The sequence below is a fragment of the Apteryx rowi genome, unplaced genomic scaffold (genome assembly GCF_003343035.1).
Source record: "Apteryx rowi isolate R43461 unplaced genomic scaffold, aptRow1 scaffold_502, whole genome shotgun sequence".
Classification (NCBI taxonomy): Eukaryota; Metazoa; Chordata; class Aves; order Apterygiformes; family Apterygidae; genus Apteryx; species Apteryx rowi.
The window spans coordinates 567652-590134 of record NW_020450764.1 but is presented as its reverse complement, the minus strand read 5'-3'; the positions used below and the strand labels follow the sequence as shown (position 1 = coordinate 590134).

Below are 22483 nucleotides of genomic sequence, written 5' to 3'. Positions count from 1 at the left end.
CACTTCATGGAAAAAGGATAATTGCTTGTCTAAGGCCTTACACAGCCGTTGGTACCATAACACTGAGTATCTTGCACTCTTAAGACCATTGTGCATAAATCATCCCTGCGAAGTAAGGTAATCCTGTTGTTCCCTATTTTACATCTGAAAAGCCAGAGGATGGAAAAAGTAATTTCAGTATCTTAAATCTCAAATGTTAAAAATAAAGAAGCCACCTTCCAGGTGTCTTTCATTGCCCACTCAGGACTGCTTTTCTGGGTGTAGTTAATGTGTTTTCATGTTTCTCTGCAGCCATGACAGCCAGGCACAAATGTCTTTGTGCAAATGACAGCTGAAGTTCTCAGATGTTCTTTGCCCAGAGGAGGTGTGAGGCTAATAACTCTTATGTAACTTGCAATCAAATAGTAAGTTTGAGAGACTTTGCAGTACTGATAAGAAGCTGTGGTCTGTTACCAAGAACTTACAGATACCCATCCTTACGGAAGAGCTGGAATAACATACTTCAAAATACTCGTTACCACACAGAAATGCAGTCTTAGATATTAACAATAACAGCAGCCAAAATGAAGCTAATAATATCTTTAACATAGGGTTTCCTTGAATAACATGAAACACCACAGGTTGCAAGCTAATTTTAAATGTAGACTAATGAAACAATAGGAATCATGGATGGGGGCAAAGTAGAACAAGGTTAGAGTAATAGCATCACGCTTATTTGGGTACGTTGTAGAGACACTACCTACCATCATGTTTTCTCTCCTCAGCTCTACCATCTCCTACAGGCAAAAATGGAACCTGTCACACTTCATGAAGTTGCTGACCAGAGTACAAAGAGACCACTGTTCCATGGCCTTTAATACTAGGTTTGTGTGCCACTAAGTCAGTCAGCAGGACCAACCTAATCTGAATCAGATGTGGGGCCACTATTACACTTGAACTGAATTAGGTTAAGATGTGAAATATAAAATTTACAATGCCTTAGTACTCTTACATGGATTTTATGCTGACTGTATAAGACATATCTGATTAGCATAAAGCTTGCTACTGTAAAAATTCATCACTTTTGAGCTTTGTTTTAAACAAACTCAAGCTGGTAGAGTGAATTTATATTGGATCAGTGGTTTGCATCATAGTACCACATCACTTTTGATCTGGCACTAGAAGTTCTCAAGCTAGATTTACTATATCAAACCACAGCCCACGATATCAGCAGTAGTGCTGAGTTAAACAGTTCTCTCTACTTTCTTCCCATGAAGTTAATTCTCAGCTAGGAATCTGCTTCATTGCACAGCTACATAAAAAAATTGTGTTGGGTTGAGGATCAACATGGAGACAGGGCATACAACTGCCTCTTTTGGCAGCAGAAGCAGCTTGTGCCAGTTTAAACCATTCATATGACCAAACCTTTAGCTTAGTATCACCACAGTTTCAGCATAGCCAAAGACTGCACTTCAAGGCTTCTGAAGGGAACATTGCCTCGTTTTTCCCAGATGCTTGTTCCTCTCCATTCCCTTGCATTTGTGATAATGTGTATGTKTCAGCCACATTAGTTTCCAATTGTATCAGTGAGATGATCCAACACACTGCATGGCCACATAATCTAGAGGTGATGACGGAAGTGGTGATGAAGAACTGTTGCTTCTGGTGACTCTATGATCATAGACCATCTTAACTGTCAGTTTTCCCATAATCATGAAGAGATAAATTCTCCCCACTACTTTTCATATTAATATCCTGTCAGCTTCCTTTCCTTTTAATTTATAGATTCAAATATGTTACTTGCCCTTGATGTTTTTGAACTATCTGCTTCTGTCCTTTCCATTCTACTGAAATTACCCCTACAAAGGTCTCTAACTTTGGATCCCAGTTGTAAAGCTCCTACTACCTTGAAACCTTGAAGGGTTGTTCTCAGTTGATTTTTATTCTATTGCCTTCTCTTAGTTTGTCTGCATCTGTTGTGAATTTCATTCCAGTGAATATTCTTCCTCATCTGTTTTCAAAATATTTAAGAAGAACTCGAGGACCTCTGCTTTCACCCCAGTCTGTCATGCAGATTACTTTGACTTCCATTCTATGCCCAAGATTTTAAAATGTATTTTTTACATTGATTTGGGAAAGCTCTTAATCCAAAATGTGTGTTCTGCAGGAGGCACATAATAGATTTCAAGTGGCTTTTTTGAACTGTGATGTATCTTTGTCAAGTTTATTTGCTCACTGGCTGTATTGTAGTTGTGATGGTGTAAAGATATAGGAATGAAGTTACCTTCTACAACTGCTTCAGAAAGCAGACACTCCTATTCCTAAGTTTTGTACCACCCCTCTCCCCCTAGGCTTGGTTATATGCCCTCCCTCTTGCTCCACCTGTGGTAATAATATGATTGTACAGTAAACTGATTCAACTAAGTAGCTAAACTAGCCTTTTTTTTTCTGCCAGTTTTGTGAGTTGAATCAACTCAGGGTAGGATTCAAAGAGTGCCAGAGCTGGAGCAAGGAAAGAACACTAGAGAAGGGAAAGGAGCCTTCCACCTGAGCAGCAAAGCAAGCCATAATATATAACTTTAAGAAAGGCAGTGTTTGTAGGGGGAAGCAGTATCTTTTATTATAGTAGCTGATATAGTTGCAAAAAAGCAGACAGGCTGTATTCCCCCCTCCCCCCCCAAAAAATTATTAGATATAGTTGGAATAGCAGCTACTCTAAAATATTACCTCTTCCTGCAAATCTTGCTTTGTTTTCTTAAATGTTGAATTGAAGAAACTGAACTTCTTTTTTTTCCCCTCAGTCCCCTCATTCTTTGTCAGTGTCGGTAATCTACTGGTTTTAGTAATGCTTTCCTTCACATGGGATATTTAACCTGAAGAAATTTTTTGAATTGCTTTTTTCTTCCAGATTGCAAGCAAGTATACTTTATCCTTTTTTGTTGTGTCCCTTCACTTCATAAAATTTGCCACTAATACATTGAATTTTAAAAATTATTTTTTTCCTCTGTTCTTTCTAGTCTACTGATTAGTAGCTTCTTGCCTCCAAGWTATCAAGAAGGGTGTGGGAAAGAGGGGAGGGCAAAAGAAATTCTTATCAGTGTTTATATGTAAACAAAGATAGCTTTGGCAGCACTTCAAATCCTTCATGTGTCCTCAAGGCAGAGAGATAAATAGGAGCTCCTAAGTGATTTTTGTCCGTCTTTCATTATGATTCTTTATTTTGCTTACTTCTGTTCTTTTTCTTTAACAGTTCAGGTTTCATATCCCTGAACATTTTTCCAGGCTGCTATCACCTTCACCATAACGATTGTTTCCTAATTCTTCTCTGTAGGGATTCCCACACTGCCAATGCCTTCCTATCTTCTCTTTTTTCTTCTCACTGCCATGAAGTCTTCTACCTACTACATTTCATCCCTTCCCTTAATGGATTAGGACATCATTAATTATGTTTTGTTTGCTACAGCAATTGTCAAGAAAGAGGAAGCATTTAGTTGCCCTCAGCTATGTCTGCAATACTGTGGTTATTTGCTATTCCAAGTACAGGGAGGTGATGATAAGTGCTGGCACATGCTGGCTTGCTATTGGTAACCACTAAATCCTAGCAGACTCAGAGTTACCTTTATACAGCAGCAACTTCTTTCACAGCTGCACGTTGTAGTACTCTGTCCTTGCCTTCTGTCTATGCCTCTATGCAATATTCTGTCTCCTGATCGTTCACTCACTCACCCCAAGATCTACTAATGCTTGTGACAAACACAGGCATTCCCAGATGCATAGCTGATGTTTGCAAAATTGGACGTCCTCCATTTGCTCTTAGACACAGAGATATTCTCTGCAAGCCCCTCTCCCCTATCTATTTCAGTCAAGGGTCAGAGACCTCCAGTGTCACTAGCATAACTGGGTGAAATACAGTTTTTACACTCAGTTGGGAATCGGAAGAGAGACACTATTTTCATTTACCTGGTTGTGCCTTTAAGTGGGCATGAGAATTGCAAGAATGCTTTGGCAGAATCTTGTATGTTAGCTGTCTTAGTTTRTAAACTTCTTTCTGTGGAAAACTTTTTGGAAGTGCTTAAAAGGAGAAATGCTCTCAAAGTTGTGTATTTAGGAATGTCTGGTTTGGTTATCAGTAAATCCCAAATTAAGCCAGAATTAGACACTGAGATTTCTTATATTAAAACCTGAAATATCACCAGATGCACTTTTGCAGAAAGAAGAGTGAGGCCCTGAAGATTTTCATTCTGTTCTTTGCATTGAGTGAAGGAAAAAACAGAGTGTGTGGATCCAACAGACTCATACAGGGATCTCATTCCTCCTCTGCTGTTCTAGTCTATAATTGTAGACAGAACACTGCCTTTGAAATACAGTCTCACCATTAAATTTCAGAAAGGAGCTTATGCAGCACAGAAATATGTAAAATATGTTGTGTAAGGTTTCTTTTTGACATGCAGTCCCATTACCACTTTTTCAGTACTTAGCCTCCAAATAATTTTCATAACTTTGAAACCTCTTGACTTTCTATATATCTGATGTAAATTCTCAGCAAAATAAAAATAAATTTATAGAAATATATATTTACATGGAAGAGGAAGAAGTAAATACAGCTTTCATACAAGCTTACATGTTAAATTTTTGCTAAAGCATGTAACTGTCATTTTAACCTCTCCTGAAAAGATTTGTCATCAGCTAGGACACATAACTCAGCATTGATAAGCTTACAGGCTTCCAAGCAATAAGTTACTAATTAAAACAAGTAAAATAGTTTTCCTTCTACTCATTGTTATACTCTACTAACAACTCTAATAGATGTTATAATACAAGTAGGATCCAAACACACAAAGTTGTGGGGAAAAAAAAATTAGGGAAAACAAAAGCCAAAGTATTTCATTACTAATACATCAGTGCTTATGGCAGAAAAGTAGAAAATGGTATTCAAGGATGGTAGTGATTACATCTGGCTAGATAGATGGGGATTTGCAATGTTGTGTGAACAATACCTATGAAAGAAAAGCTGTCTGATGCTTAAGCATTCAAATGGTTCAGAAGTTAAACTTCCTTAACATGAATACTTTGAAGAATCTCCTTCAGTTCCAAATCTTATCACCTTAGATTTTGCAGAACATTAACTCTAGAAATGGCTCCTGAAGCAAGAGATTCTCTTTCTCTTCCCTCCCACAGTACCTCAAACTGAAGCAGACAAATCTGAAGGAAAAAAGAAGGAAAAAGGTTAATATGGTAGTTAAAGAATATAAAAAAGGCCACACTGCCCAGAGGCAAGAGGCAGCTAACTCCCACACTGACAAGGCAGACAATATGCTACAGGAATCTACCAGGCCTGGACTATAAGAAAAAGAGCGAAAGGGGAGATCATAAAAAGCACAGATGGACTCGGAGATCAAGCCCCAGCCAGCCAGTGCAGTAGAAGTTACAGACTGGAGAGGGAAAGGCAGGGGAACATGGTTAAGAACAAAGGATTCATAAATGAAGGTGCAGGGACAGAAATATCTAGGAAGCAGATGTTTCAAAAGGATGAAGAAAAGTGATGGTGATGGAAAAGCAGATACAGAGAAAAGGACACTATAGAAAAAGGAAGTTTACATAAAAATAGTTGAACAAAGAATATTGTAAGCTAGTGAAAATCAGTGCTTCAGTGACTTGCCTGGCATTACTTCTACTACTGCTGTTGTTGTTTTTGGATTTTCTTGTCTAGAGCCAGTTGACTGAGTGGTGCTATTTCTGTTCTTTAATTAAAATATTTTAACTGCATAAGATTTTTTTTTACCAGTACCAGTCCATCTACCCCCAAAGTCGCACACATTCATTTTCTTCTAAATGATTTTATTTAAGTGTTGCCTTAACAGAGTCTCCCCTTGGTGGTGAGATAGGAGAAACATTATCATAGTCTGTTCTAATAGAAAATTGGACTAAAATCCATCCATTATTAAATAGATTCATGTATGTACAGTCACAGCTGAAATTCTGGAGTTCGGCAGAACTACTAGTTACTTTCTGAATCAGTTCAGAAATAGAATTTGATGCTCAAATCTTTGACCTTTGTTAATAAACTCCAATGATAAATATTATAATTCTTCCAAAGCAACTGAAGTGGCATCTACAAACAGGAGAAAGGAGCATCCCTTTCTAGAATGGTTATTTCTCTTTTCCAGACTCGAGCATAACTTCTTTTCTACTTGAAAAGTGAAATATTTCACCAATATTTTAGCATGGGTTTATTTTCATTATCTGGGGATTTGTTTGCAAACATTAAATTATTTCAGAATTATTTTATAATTCAAAAGAAATTTGAAAACTGAGAAGAATTCAGTGAAGAGAACAGGAATGATTAAACAGGAATKATTGGAAGACGTGCCTTACAGTGTAAAAACTCAAGCATGAGGTGAAAAAGGGTACATAATGAGGTAATTTAATAGCAGTCTATAGAGCATGGTCAAATTCAGGAACAAATCTTTCTATCATATCTATTATCTGTCATACAAATTAATATGACCCAATAGCTAGAAATCTGTTTTTTCTCTATGCAGCCCCATTTAGAAACAAAGAACATTTTCTGGTCAGGAAGCTGAAAAAGGAAGAAACGTGATATGATATTTCCCGACTTTTCTGTCCCATGGCAACAACATCAGCAAATGACATATGGCAGACAATATCATAAGTTGCTCCTACAGCCAGCCTGTTCCATGGGAGTGGTACTGACTTCCTATTACGGCAAGCAATATTAAAGTAACACGTTGCCCTTCAGACTGAGGTTGAGGTTCTCGTTGTTGTCAAGTAAACAAGATGCATCTACGCCCTGTATGGTACAAAGGTACTTGGCACTGCCAGTACCATGCAGAGAGGCAAAAATCCAGTAAGTGGATAGAAGAAGCAATGAGCGTTATTGTGGTACTCCTTCCAAACTCAAACCCACACCTATCAGCAGGTGGAGCCACAGTAGCACGTTTTAGCATGTCTGGCTGGTTCCAGACCTAGTGTTCCTATCCTTAGAGAGGTGATCTTCATGCCACACCCAATTACATAATAAAAACATGGTCCAAGATACCTGCAGGAAGACTCATAGTGGTCTTTTCTCCCAATACATTTTATCCATAGGACTATTTTTACTTTTGGTAAGCAACTGCAAGCCATAAAAAATGAAGCAATAGAAAGCATAATAAATAGTAATTAATACATCATTACAGGTCTGCTTCTCAAGAAAAAAGGAAATGGGGAAAACAATGCATTTTGATGTCAACATCAGCAAAATTTCTGGATCTTGATTTTGTGTCCTTAATCATACTGACATCGAGTCAGTAGAAATTTCTGCAATTGTGAAATGCACTATCCAGTGAAAACTTTTTGTTCCAGTGGGCCCTACACTTTTCGGATTGTGTTCAAAACAGTGGGATTCTGTCTTGACAGACACAGCACAATAAACATATTCCATTTTCTGTTTTGTATTTCCCAGAAACATTTTCAATTGAGATTTAAGTATTTAATTTCAACTTCATAAAAGTTATTGAATATTAAATAGCAACTACATACTAAAACATATTTGCAGAGTATTATGGCTATGCAAAAGGTTCATATCAATTTCACAGTTATGAATCTATTACATAATTTTTAATCTTTGGTGAATGTTTAATAATGAGTATTCAAATAACATACATTAACTGTCCTATTAAATCTAAATTAATTGTGGCTCAGGGAACATTAATTTAAAGGTTACCTATTTTCCCAGCAGATCTGATCTTTGTTTCATATTTTTTCATTAAAATTAGTGTTAAAGACTGTGTAAATTTGTTTCATTTAGAATATAGTTACTAGGTGCCTGAAATACCTGGGAATCACATTCTCCCAAGCTTCTCTGCTAACAGAGATATTAAAGATTTCTCCCATTTCTTGTATAATTAGCATTACCTGGAGATAATAAAAACATGCATATTTGTTTTTAAAAAGTAATTCCTATTGAGTAAAGGGATTGACATTTAGCAGTTCATCAAAATCAGTGAGTGAAAGTTTGGCTGTAGGGTTTGCGTATTTTGAATTTACAAAACGACCAACTCACAGGAAGATATGTAAGAAATTTTTTGAAAGACATTTCTTCTCTAAATGAACGAGCATCACTACAGAATTGATCTAAAAGTGACTGTATCCCTTGCAGTCTTCTGCATAACAAATACGAGAAGCTAGGATAATGCTGGATTTAGAGTTTGGCTTCTGCTGATTGCCAAAGACTGCACAGCAACGAGCAAGAACTGGCATGACAGTATTTTGATCTGTGAACTGAGACGTTTCATTGGAGAAAGAGACAAGATTCACTGAAATTATTGCCAGAAGAAACTCCTGAATGACATAGTCTAACTTATACTATAAGAAGACATCGAAGCCTGTTTTGACCTCAGAGAATTGTATCTGATTCAAGCTCTCTAGAAAAAGATTTCTTAATCTGAAAACATCCAGAGCTAGAGAAGCCATTGCTTCTTTTGGTAGTCTATTCCCAATGGCGATTCACCTTCAATGTTAAAAATAAACATTGCCATTTGAATTTTTTGGGATTCAGTTATGCTGATTTTAAAGAGAGTAAGGCACTATTTAGCACCCCATGTCTAATTCTCATGATTGGAACTATATAGTCATGTCACCTCTCAGTCTTTTTAAAACCAAACAGTCTCTCTCATACATAAATTTGTCCCAGCCCTTTGAATCACTTTTGTGGATTTTTTCTACACTCTTTCCAGTTTCTCAGCATCCCTAAAAAACACAGCTTCCAAAGCTATATACACTATTCCAGTACTAGTCTCATTGATACCATATGAAATAGCTTCTTTGTTCCAACTCATCATTCCTTTTATATCTCCAATGATTGTGTTTTGTTCTGTGGGTGTTTTTTGGGTTTTTTTTTTTGCCACTGTGCATTGAGAATCAGTATTCAGGCACCCACTGAACAGTCTGTTGTTTTGTAGATCGACCCTGAGTTCTTTGTTCCCATCTAGATAGACCTGTGTATGTGGCAATATGAAGACACATGTAAATTTTTAACTAAAAACAGTATGGCAGCCAGCTTCATGTATTGGATGTTAGTTTTGCATGAAGGACTCCATGCGTCTGAAACCAAACTTTTGATGTTTTACTGGGAGAACTATTACAGTGATACTATAATAACATCTAACAACTAAACCACAGTCACAATGGAATTGTGTTCTGGCTCTTCCCACACAGTTTCCACTTGAAACCTGCATCTTTCAAATTGCAGTCATAGAATAATATAGATTGGAAGGGACCTCTATAGGTTATCTGGTCCAACCCCAGCTCTAAGCAGGGCCAACTTCTATGTTTGATCAGGTTGCTCAGGACCTTTTCCAGTTCGATACAGGTTCTTGTCCAAGTTCCAGGCAAGTTGCTGCAGTCCCAAGGAATCTGCTGTATTATCCTGTACATATTATCCATCATTATCACAGACATACATTTCAGCAAATATATATTTATTTCCAGAATTGAAATGAAAACATTGCATAGTATCAGGACTAAGTCTCTCATGAGATGCACTAGAAACATCTCAGTGTGAGGCCCAATTCCCGCAGGTATCATTTTAAGTGTATTATTTATTGAATGCTTAATCCAGATAGCACATTTCCAATTGATAATACATAGCATTGATTTCTTTTAAACCAGAATGCCATTTAGTATGGTGTTATAGCACTCTGCAAGGAATTATATCTATGAAGTTACCTCTATCAATCAAACTTTGTCTCATGAAAGAATGAGCTCAAGTATTTATAAGAGAAGTACTTAAAAAAAAATGTAATTTTGTCTTTGTTGATCAGTTAAATCCTGTATTGACTTTTGCTATAGTCTGCAAGGTTAAAAGTTCACATAGGTCATGCTGCTTTGAATATTGGTACAACAATAATACTGCTTCTGTTCTCTGGAGTTCGTTCAGCTTTACAAGACATACTAAAGTGAACATCTCTAAGTAAGAGATATCCTTAGCTGAATCTCCTTAGAGCCGCAGCCACAGCTAATTGAGCATTTTTTTAAATAAAATATTATCCTGAATAGATGTTGTTTGACATCCTCCAAGGTCACTAGTGATGAGTAAAAACCCAATATGTTACTCGTGCAAGACTGTTGACTTCCATATATCAAATATGAGGTTTCAAACTGCATTTTCTACATTCCTGTGCAGACCTGTTAGGTTTGTCCATTGGCTCCTATTTTGCAACATCTTGCAGCCAGGCTGTTCTCCTAAGTTTGCAATGCCATGTTGTAGTTTTTCTCCCACTCTGTAACACTGTATGCCAGATATGTCAGCTAACTACCTGTAGCTGGCACACAAAGTTACAGAGCAGGATGGTGGCTGGGGTGATAGATCAGGTGAGTGGGTAAAGGATACCTGTTAGAAAGCACATTCCTGAAGTGCAGGCTACCATTGAGCCTCTCTCTGACTAGCTTTGAATTTGGTATACAGAATCTTAAGAGAATTTGGGTTTGTATTTGCTGCAGGAATGAAATAGTGTTGCTGAGTACTGTTCCACAATTATTTCTAGAGATCATCCTGTGGACTCTTTTCCATGAAAGCTGAGTATCAAGGAAGCTGATGGCAGCCACTATGGTGAAGGAGTACAAGCTTCATAATCTTGTCCAGTCTGAGAAAATAGGGAGTGTTTAAAAAGAGTTAAACTGTGTTAGCTAAACATATAATATAGACAAATTTACTACTCTTTAAATTGTATAGAGGTTTGTGGCTGAACGTTGAGTTTAAGGACAAGATCTAAAAAGTGGATGGAATTTAAGTAATAAATGTCTTTGTGGATCAGTTCTCAGCTGCTTAAGAGCCAGATATATTATGCTATACAGTGCTTTTCAAACAGTTGCCATTTTCTTTGCCTTGATAGGACTTAATTTGTGTTTCTCATATAAAGCCAAAGATTACATCATTTCTGGTTCCTGCCATTCTGTTTCCTACTGTGCTGCCACAATACTGATTGTTGTTGTAGCCCTAGCTCTAGTTTGGCTATACCAGTGATCTGTAATCTCAGTTGATTCATGACCCAAAGATATTAAGCAAGCAACATAACAGTGCCAACGTTTTACTTTGCTGCCCCTCTCAACCTGAAGAAATACACACTTATGGTAAACAAGAAGTACAGGCAACAAGAGAAGGCATGGCCTTGTGAGCCAAAGATGAGAAGCCACTTCTCTATTCCAATTCGAGTAAAAATTTCTCCTTTGCTCACTAAAGTCATTTGTTGATCAAACTAGATTTTACTAGTCAAGTGTTACTTACTGTTTAGTGCTTAGTCTGAAATATCACTCTACATCTTTACTTCTGGAAACCAAGGGGGAGTTAAAATTATATTACAGTTTTAAGGATGGGAATAAGCAATGAATGAAGAGAGATGAAGAAGAATTACAGGCTACTAAATTTAACTTCAATACCTGACATTTAACTGGAACAACTAGCAAAGCAAGAGCAGTCAGTATGTAAACAGCTAGAAGAAAATGCAGTGATAAATCAGTAACACATTTGTAAAAAGCATAAATCAAGTGCAACCAAATTAATAGGTTTCTTTCATGGAATAAAGTGTGTATAAAGGAAACATGGTAGACATAACTTTTTGATGTTAGTAAAACACTGATATTGATTGCACATGACAATCTTAGAAAGAAGCTAAAAAAGAGTGGATTAGATGAAACCAGCATAAAATAAATACACAGATAAAATAAAAGAAACACTAAGAAAGTTTATGAACAGTTCAGCTGGTAGCTGGGAGGAGGTCAAATACATTTCAGATGACCAGACATCTTACATGACACAATTTAGACTTGAGGTGTGGCAGGGAGAGGTTTACTTAAAAGAAAAGAAAAGAAAAAAAAAGACCAAAAGACCATAAAACAGCATCTAATACAAGAAACACCTAAATAAAGAAACTGAACAGACTAGCAAAAATTACAGCCGTTTTGGTTCTATGCCAGCACCAGAATAGCTTACATAACCATTGTTCTTCTGCTACACAGCTGAGTTTCTTTATTTAGATGTATTAAATACTCTAAAGCATATCTAAATAGAGCTTTGATTACTGCAGGATTATCTCAAATTTATTGACATTGCTTCTGTTGACTGATATTTCTGTCCATTCATCTAAAAAACCCCATGATTCATGAAATGTTTATGCCTTTTTGTTGTGACTGAGTGAGAAAAGATGTCTAGTGGCATCAAAGTCTCTGGGAACTTTTGCTATGTTTTCTTTATAAAAGCGAATAAAGATTCTCATGATTGTTTATTTATATTTATCACAGTGAATATTCACTCTGTTGGCAGTATGGCCACCTAAGAGTTGCTATATTTTGGATTTCAAGAATACAGAACAAAAACCTGTTCTTGTCGCAAAAGCTGATCAGTCAGGCCTCCAATTGCAATAACGTTATTGTAAATCAATATTCTAATTTTACCTGTCTTCCCCACCTTAAAAAAATCTGTATTATGAAAAGCCTTTTGTAGTCCACTACAGAATGATAAACACGACCCGTAATTTTTGTAATGTAAAGACAGTTCCTCCCACACGATGCTCACAATCTTAAGAAAGCTGAGTTCCACAAATATGCATCCCCATGATTTCTCTGTACTGTATCCCATCAATCCAACTCTCACCGGTCAGGAAATTTAGTTTTCATAGCATTTTACTTTAACTAAGAGTCTAACCATATCTAATCCACTTCACATTGAACAATCTAATCCTTTGTAATTTTGGAGCTGGGTAAAAGAGCTATAAGCAAGTTTATACTTCTGGCTTAAGATACCAGAGGTGCTTGAGCTGACAGTCTGTACATCTTCCTCACTTAGGTAGACTTCGTCAGTGAAAGAAAGGCCCTCATCTTTAGCATTTGTGCCCCAGATAGTCTAGCAAGCCACTGTACTCGTATCTTCAGAGCATGCTGCAATTTTCCTAGGCTCTTTCCTGAATAGAGCATATAATGTCAGGAAAATAATTCTATCTTCATAAACAATGGCCATGTTGATGACTGTATTGTTTATAAAACTCACCTATTTTATGTTCAAGCAGTACATTATATAAATGTGAAAATAAAATGCACATTTTAGGGTCTTAAAGATGCACAGCTGAAGACTTCCTTCCTCTTCTAAATGCAAATGCTATTAAAATCACTTTTTCAGCAATTAAAGAGCATTAGGTAGACTCTCAGTTAAGATAAATTTACCTCAAGAATGTATTCATCACTTTCTTCAAAAGTAAAGCCCAAAAGCAAAATGCACATAGTTGCCAGCAGCTTTAGTTAAAGCTAAAATTAGCCATGCTGATTAAATGGATTTTGCATAACCTTAGCTATTAATTCTTCATATTGGTCTTTTTTTCTTTGAAAAACCTTGCAGTACCAATAACCTAAAGGTTTATAGAGTTACTTTTTAATACTACTTAGTTAAGATTTAATCCTTTGTATAATAGTTAACATCGGCACCATCTTTTAATAGCCGAAGATTTCTAACATGCACTTACCTAACAAAACAGACATATTAGATTCCAGGGAAAGAATGGCAAAACATATAAAGCAGCAGAACTTTAATTTAAAGAATTAAAAATGTACTTATAAGAAATGAAATTGAAGTAACAGTAAATTAATCTTTCAGTTTTCACCCTTTCTGTAAATGGTAGTCTTTTAGAACTTCAAAATAGTATTTCTTTTCATGTTAAATTCTCTCCCCTTCCATTTTCTTTAACTCAGATCCTTATTTTCTAATGGCTAGATTGTTCTCCATCTTACCTGGCTAAGCAGGCCATAAATTCCATTTTCTAGTGAGACCAATATGGAATTTGACTCATAGCCTGTTTTGGAAAACAGCCCTTATTTCATAGATTCTTCCTCTAAGCAAGCAAGATAGTACTAGGGCTTGGATAGTCCTGAGTCTATTACTTTGCTGTCGGAGACAAATTAAATTGCCTCTTTTAAAAGCTGAAATCATTCCTATTCTCAAATCAGGACAAGGGGGAATCAGGTAAATTGTTCTTATTGAAGCGGTGTATCATTGTGAACTTGCCTCTTGTTTTGGCTGTTCCTGCTAGGAGAGGGTACTCTCCCTGAAGATTAATCTAACACGCTTTGCTTCCTGTTTGCTTCAGGCAAAGAGTGCAAACACTGTTAGTTACCAAAGCTCAGCTGACACCTGGAAGCTCATTAGTTTACAATAATTCCTTTGTGGACTCGAGCCCTGTCTCAGAGTTACATTGCATTTTCTCATGTGACTTTTCGTGCAAAAATTAATCAGCTTTCACACTTTGTAATAATTGGCATTTTCTGATATTTATTTCTTATCACCAGTAATTTGAAGAGAGTTTGGGAGCCTCAGTGATCCTGCTTTCTTTCACCTAGAAATATTTGAGAAAAATCCAAAAATGAGCTTCTATGGGTAGTTAATAATTAGTTCACACCTCTCTTTTGCCAGCCAGCCAATTCAAAAAATCAATTATAAAGCAAATTATTAATTAGTCAAGCATTTAATGTTTTTATTCTTTTATATCAATTAGGCTTCTTTCCTCTGTGTTTAAGCATTAATTTATTAATTGTTTCAACCATCACTTCATCAGTAGTGAACTTGGAGCAGCTGACAGTTGCGTTTTGTTTATATATTTGATCAATACATCCAGCTAAAAACTTTCAGACATTGATCATGTCATGTTCTGCTGAGTAACTGGCCAGTAAAATTGGGTATATGGAAACTAATGACTCAGTGGTTCAAGGGTCAATTCAGTAAGAAACTGAAGTTGGCTAAAACAGACTTTTTTTTCCCTTTTTTTATTTCTTCAGTGGGTGGTCTTGTGGATGATCCATGATCTCATCTCCAGTCTTCATAGTGTTTTTTTCTCTTTATTGATGACAGACTTGTTCCACAGATCACCTTACTCTGCTGTCTATACTGCATTGCAAAAGTAGTAGCAATAGTATTCCAGATGGAGAGCACAGTGATGTTTATAGCTGAGTTTCCTTAATGTTTTCTTTCTGTCCTTTTCAGTTACTTATAACTTTTTCAAACTTTCACCTTCATAGCTGAAATTTCTCAGATATGATCATTGCCCAAACTTCAATTTTATCTGAAGTGTTAGCAAAAAACATTTCATCCAGCCCCATGATCTTAAGTTGTGTAACAGATCACCTTTTCTCATGTGAAGGATAATGTGTTTTTCCTGCAGAAATTTAAGCAACGCTCATACCAGAAGACTTTGAAATTTAGCTCAGAGAGCACTTAGTATAGACATATTCTTTTCAGTGGTTTATTAAAAGTCTGTTCCTATTTGGCAGAGTTATATAGATTATCAAAGCTATGTTTGTTTTTCAACAGTGTGGGGCATGTGTGGAAAGAAATAGAACTTTGAAAAACTAATGAAAATTATGAGATTGCCAATGTTTGGAGAGTTGAATTATTTGCTATCCTCCTTGAAAGGTTCATGTTTCAGAATAAGTTCACATGAACATTTATCTCATTAAATGATGTGGTGACTTCGCTCAGGAAACTGGCACCTAGGAGAGACTCCACAATGGTCAAAGAATCATAAAGAGACATAATGCCTGAAAAAGCGAGTGGGATGAATGAACTCATGGGACCTTAAACATATCAGATGCTGCAAGTGGGATAATGTCATTCCTCCATAGATTTCGCTGAAATTAGAAAAAGTTTCTTGCCCTCTGTTCAGAAGAGCTCGCTGTGGTCACTGCAGCTTGAGTAACACTGCTCATTTTTTCTTCTCCCTTTTCATGCTGACAGTCACAATTTCTTGCAGTTATGTTAGGCTCAAGTAGCCTAACAATCTTTTGAGCTATTCCCAGCTTTCAACAGAAACTTTCCTTCATTTATCACAGTAACAGATAGCTTCAGTATATATACACAAACATAGATTGAGAAGAGTTTGGATTCAAGTTGTAATGATTGCTAAGAGGATAAATTGTAAAGTGCTGGGTAGACAGCAACAGAAATAAACCAGAATGGAAAAACATAGCAGTTTTTTTGATATTGTTCAATGAAAAAGCTGCTATTGTTTGCAGATAGATTTACCACATCTGTTAAAATTCTAGTCCCACAGTAAAATACTGATCCACCCTCTTATTAGATTGTGATCACAACTCACTTCAAAGGCAATTAGAATTATTTCTTCTGTAAAACCACCTCTTTCCCTGAAAGATTCACAACAGAAATTTGCATGATAAAAACTACTGAAAAAGGTAATCTCTAATGTCATTTACAGTACTCCTATTTGAAATGATTGTATACTGAACACAAACTTTTAAGATTTACTTCTCAACAGGAGTTGAGATGCTGCAGTATTGACTTAAATTTAATAGGCAATCATTCATTTAACTTTTAAAATACAAAGTAAATTCAGTTCAGGAAACCTGCCATTGCAAAGTTATGGATGAAAAGATCTGTTTCAGCATGCAGTCAACAATACGTATGGGTTGCTGCATACAAAATGTTTAGAAGGGCAGAGTGATACATGATTTTGAGTTTCAGGTCTTCTTTCTGACATTTTAACATTTCACTTATAAAGCTCCATTAATGTCATTTTTTGAAGGGTTATACTAAGTTTCCTGTTGAGTATTTTTACATATATACTCTCCAGGACAAAGCAGCACTGTAAACTGACTTTTAATATGTACATAAATAGAGAAGACAGTTAAATCTAACAAAAAACTATTAGCTTTCCATTTTTCTAACTGTATGCAATAAAACAAAACATCTGTTTACATGTTTTCCTAACTCTTCAGAAATGTGCTCAATGCAAGATAATTCTGCAGTAGATGTGAGAAGGTACAGATAGGTATAGTCCCCTTAAAAGGACATTTGTATGATGAAAGATCCAGATGTTCTCCTAATCCTGATATTGATCTTTTGTATGGCCTTTGAGAAATTGCCTTTTCTCTAGGAACTCTGTTTTCCTTCCAAAGGTCTTTTCAGGGACAGAGAATGAGAATCTGAGCATAGCAGCGCTGGAATCTTTGCACTGGGATGTTTACTGTGTTGTGGCAGTAAGGAACAGATATCAGGTTGGTTTTTTTTTTAGGGAATCTGTGTTTTTTGATAGTGTTATTCCCTACTTAGGTCTTACCTTTCCATTTGCTCATTCATGAACTCTTCTCTGGGAACAGTAATTCTGGTTCATAGTCATTGAAAAACTTGGCACATTCAAGAAAAAAAAAAGTTCAAAAAATTAATAGCCTCATTGTTTGTGTATTATTTTTCACTTAGGGGAGAGACTAAACCAATGGCTAGAGAATTGCTAGAGAAAATAGCTAGATATTGCCAGAAACAAAAGATATAATAATCACCAGATCTTCTCCCAAGAAAATATTCCCAGCTTGCTTGATCATGCTGACATCCTCATCGAACTTTCCTAGGAGAACAACAGTTTTGTTTTGTTTAAACCTTCTCCTTGAAAGGCAAAGTATGCTTAAGGCAGTAATCCAGCTATATAACAATTGCAAGCTTTATAAGCAATAGCACATGACAGAGCATGCTGAGAGATACACGTCTTGGGTCTGATCTAGGCATCAATCCAAGACTGTGTGCTGCAAATGCAAGAGAAATATGGATTTTTTTAATATGCACAACCTGCAGCCTGTAGAAAGCCTTTAGAAATCTTATACATAACATACCTTAACTAGGTGGGTGTCTAATCTTGATTAGGAGTGGGAGAGCAAAACAACAAATCCCAATCCCTTGTGCAATATCCATTTAAGATCCCATTGCCATACTGGCAGTTCAACCATATTAAAAGAAGGCTGAGATAATAGTGTTTAAAATATCAGTTACAGATATGTGAAAAAAGACAGGTTTTGGTCGAATAAACAATTCAGGTACCATTCATGTGCTATAGTTTCTTCTCCTTTCATTCAGGTTGACAGAAGGGTTTGTTTTGATGAAAGCTAAGATGGGATACAGCTTCCAAAGATTTTAGTAGAAAGCTTGTGTTGATTTTGTTCATAGAGACTGGTTCTATCTATATAGACTCTGAAGTGGAATCTTTTTATATTCTATTCTACAAATAGGAAGCATGGTAGAATTTGAATTTTTCCGCCTCGCTCTGAGGCCTTCCAAGCTGGGATGTTTCAAAGGAAGAAAACAGCAAATATGGAAGGAAGGACTTTAAAAAGTAGAGATGATTATGAATTTTTAATGAAATATTTTTTACTGTTGAAAACTGATAGATCCATTAGTATACAAATATTTTTCTAGAAGCTCATCATTGTGATACACTTTTTGTCAGTAAGATATCCAGATGTCAATACAAAGGAAGGGAATTTATAAGTTCAACTCAAAATAGCCAATACCTGCTGCTTAGGACACTCAGCTGGTTAGTGAGAAATCCACATTTGAACCTGACTTGAGCAAAATAAAAACTTAATCTTTCTTTCAAGTATTTCATCTAAGACCTCTAGCCATCGTGCATCTATTCTTGGTTGTTCTGGGGGACAAGGCTGCTTGCCTTTCTCTTTTTGGTTTCAAATTTGTCCTGGTATGGAACAGAGGTGTCTGAAACATGAGATTTTTGCAAGAAGAAAACAAGATTGCCCACACACCTCCATTTAAAAGAGAAATGGAGATAAGTCCGTATTTGGGGTTGGGGTTTTTTGTTTGGTTGGTTGGTTTTTAATCTAGGATTTGTACACCTGTGTAGATATGAAAGCTTCTTTAGGGCTAGAAAGACTTATTTACACAGATCACCTGTGATCTTGTCAGCATCCAGCTACTTTTCTATTACATACATAAAGAATAAGGTCTTAAAAAAAACACTTTATCATCCAGCATTTTAATTATATGCATGAAAATTTCACATATCAGTTGACTTGATAAAAGTAATTGTTTTCTTTACAGAAGCCCTGCAAAATAACCTAGCTATTTCTGAGAACAAATCTAGGAAAATACATTGTTTTGGCTATTAATAATATAGAAGCTTTAGCATTTTCAGACACTGAAGGAATGAATTGAAATTTGGACACAAATGACACCTGCTTGTCAGCATGCRTCTCTTGCCGTATCTGTTAAGATTCGCTCAGATTTGGATCCAGTATAAAAATCGGAAAATATACACTTCATACAAACTCGGTGGAGAACTTGTTGGGGTTTGGTTGCATAACTGACCAAAGGTTCAATCCGCTTTGAGAGCGGGTCTGCCCTTCTCAGCTTCCCTGCATTAACTGCATGGGACCATTCCAGCACAGTTTGAACAGGCTTCATTCTACAGTTTAGAGACCAAACAAAACTTTCATTGCCATTTTCCTACTGCTGCCAAAGGTTGTTAAAAAACACACTAAGATGAGGAATGCAAGCCAGGAGCAGAGTATAAAAATAATTTATAATCAGTAGAGCACATGCTGCTGCAGAACTTGGAACTCAACATAAAGTTCCTCAATCTTTGGCAAGGAAACAAATAACTGAAACCAGTGACAAGCTGTAGTAATAGTCCACATAAAAGGTAACAGCTTTCTGTTGTTACATCTTCTTGCTTTGGCACAGACTAACAGAGGAAAGTGGTGTGAGTAGCAGCACCACCAGTGGCCCAATTTTTAAATACATTTAGTGAGCTGTTATTAACTTTGTATTCTGCTGAAAGAATGTTAATTTACARAATCTAGTTCTCAAGGGCTAGAAATTCATAGATTGCCTTTGTGTCCCCCATCCCAGTCTATGTCATAGATCATGATATAATCTTTTAATGACCTAAACACCCACTATTTTTCTACAGGCCTCCCTGGCAATGTAAAGAACCAGAAACATTTCTAAGAGCTCAGTATTTTTACCCAGCCTTCACATCCTCATGTGTTTAGATATTGCCTCCTACTGGATATTGATCACAGCAGCCAAAAGCTTTAACACAACAACTAGTACTAGGTCTATTCACCAGCATAGTTTGAAAGAGGCAATTGAGAGAGAGAAGTACAAAGGAGTTGGGTACAAAGAATAGTCTTGCTTACCATAAACTCCTTTTTTTTGTTGTGTATTTTTTATAAAATTCTTTAGTATTTTATCAGAAGAGGAAAAATATGTATGATTTTATCTATGCTATGCAACTGCTCAGTTTTCTCTGAACTGAGCAAAAATACAAGGAAAGATCTGAAGAGCTTAAATTGAATGAGATACTGTATTCATCCATGTGACTTCTTTGTTAAGTAGACAACCTCTGTGATGATAAAAAGGTCAATGCTACACCATTATACCTACCGTATCCTTTAATCTTTCTTTCATTTATGTGTTTAAATCAAGCAAGAGACAGCTATGTTAAAGAGTTATATTGATTTTTTTTTTCTTTTGATTCTATTAGTTTAGCTTCAGGGTCARGTGTATGTTTTGAGATGTTTCCAGAACAACATCATCCTAATACATCACTGCACATCTGTAATAGTGTTTGGAAGACCAAAAAATATACCTAAAGCATAAGTTATTTGAAAAATAACCTGTATTTACTGAATTCCAAATAGGTATTTGGATTACTTTGTCAAATTAAAGTACTGCTATGCTACTTATCTCACTTTCCAGGTGCAAGCAGTAGTGTTCACTAATATTTTGCAGGATAAAAATGAAGAGTACAATGTATTTTTTGCAAAAGGAAAAAATATTTACAGCATAATGGCATAGCACAAATCTTTTGAAAGTAATATCAACTACTGTCTCTCATGGTGTGCTGCTGCTTAATAGTAGATTGTTTCATATTGCTGATATAGGGAAGTGAATTTTATGTAAATGTCCTAATATAATGGGATTTCTTAATCCTGACTGGTGGAAGAAGCTTTTCAAGCATATTTGCTAAAGTCATAGTCAATGTCATTAGTCATAGTCAGTGACATTAGAAACAGCATTTCTATAAGAAAAGAAAATGAAAGATACAGTTTCACTGCTATAAAAACTAGTTTCASTATTTCTAGCCCATTCTGGAAACAAAATGTGGTGACTTTACAGGACTTAATACATGTCATAAATGGTGAAATCATTTGGTTTAGTCAGCATATCCCAGTACAAAATAAATTTGAGCAGAATCCTTTCCTAGCTTATTCTTTGTATGTGTTAAAATAAAAAATAATATCTGAAAGGAAAAAAAAGACAAAAACTGTTAAGAATTTGTCTAGGTTATTAGTGTTTCAGTGAGAAAATCTGCATAGAACGAAAAAAGAACAAGTAGTTCCATGATCATTAACAGTTTTAAAAACAGGTTTTTCTGGAGGTTTTTGACTTTTGCTTTTTTGTGGTTTTGTGCATCTTGCTTGAAGCGTTTCCCATGGGTATCAGCATTTGTAATGTGTCTCCTCTGAGTATATTCTCTGGTGTCTAATATTATAGTTGTGCTTCCATTTTGGGCAACTTTGCATCAATCGCAACATCAGTATGAGTATATCCAGTTTATTTAGCCACATATTCTCACAAATGTTATTTTTCTGTCAAATTTGGTTGAAACTGGCTAATGATTTCCATTGATATTAGTGGAGGGTTGATAGACACACAGAGGACAATGTTGCATCATCCTGGTAACAACATTCAGGGTTCTCAACGCCTTTTTTACCCACTATACCAGACTATGTGACTGGAATGCACCTTTTCCTCTGGGGGAATAGAATAGCAGCCAGGAGCTTTGGGCACGTGCATGCGACAGGAGCTATAGTCTGTGCCTGCTCTGCCCTGCTTTGGTTAGACTCCTGCCCACCTCTTCTTGTTGATGAGCCCATCAGTCTGGCACATGGGGTTAGAAGCCCACAAGAAAAGTCTGTGCTGTGCTGGGAAATATGTAAGTTGTGAGGGTTAGGGTGGCAGGATAATATAGAGAGAGCACATATGTGAGTCCCAGGAATAAAACTAAAGTGATCTGTTAGRTTTCTGAGAATAAATACGATTTAGTTCTTAATAGAAGAGAAGTTTCACAAAGTATCTTGATAATGGATACTGGGCCTGTGTTTTCAAAAGAGACAAAATTGACTTCCATATTTGCATTCATGTGAACACTTGAATGATGTTCCAAAGTGAGGGGACCCTTGCTTGAGATGTTGGGATTTTGAGGTGTATATTTTGTAAACAAAAAAAAGGAACATACTGGTTATAAAGCAGAATATGGTATGTGCAGGGAAGATCATATATGCATGGGTTTGAAAATTTGGCTGTGGGGAGAAATAGTGTACAGATTCATGACATAAATAGGGAAATTGTATTGCTTTCACATCCAGTAAAGATTTCTGGGCCTTCTATTTTAAAGATGATAAACAGTGCAGTTTAAAATCATTCAGACAAGTCATCCTAACCAGTTGCATCCAATTTGATTAGCTGCAACAGACATTTTCTTGGCAAAATTGTATCAAGCAACTTTGCCATTAGGCAGTTTCTGCAAACTGCTTGACACTGTCCATTTTTGCAAAATATAGGCAACTCTCCCTGTAACATCAGTGAAGGGGTACTGTCTCAGCAAGCAGGTTTCATTTACAAGGGACCTTTTCCATGTTTGTCTATGATTCTGGT

General features: G+C 36.2%; 1 protein-coding gene and 1 long non-coding RNA gene across 3 annotated transcripts in view; both read left to right on the top strand.

The window, feature by feature from the left end:
• The first annotated feature begins 765 nt into the window (after positions 1–765).
• On the top strand, positions 766–8524 carry LOC112972818. Of its 2 annotated transcripts, none has more exons than XR_003255798.1 (2): positions 766–863; positions 7179–8524. It is a non-coding gene; the product is annotated as an uncharacterized LOC112972818 (long non-coding RNA). The 2 variants fall into 2 exon arrangements; XR_003255797.1 differs by having other exon boundaries at positions 6522–8524.
• A 1805-nt stretch (positions 8525–10329) lies between these two features.
• The window catches only part of LOC112972817 (cytosolic beta-glucosidase-like), a 60041-nt gene continuing 47887 nt past the window's right edge, over positions 10330–22483 (top strand). The window contains 1 exon segment of the mRNA XM_026079895.1: positions 10330–10353. Within this exon segment, the coding sequence (XP_025935680.1) occupies positions 10330–10353 (24 nt within the window).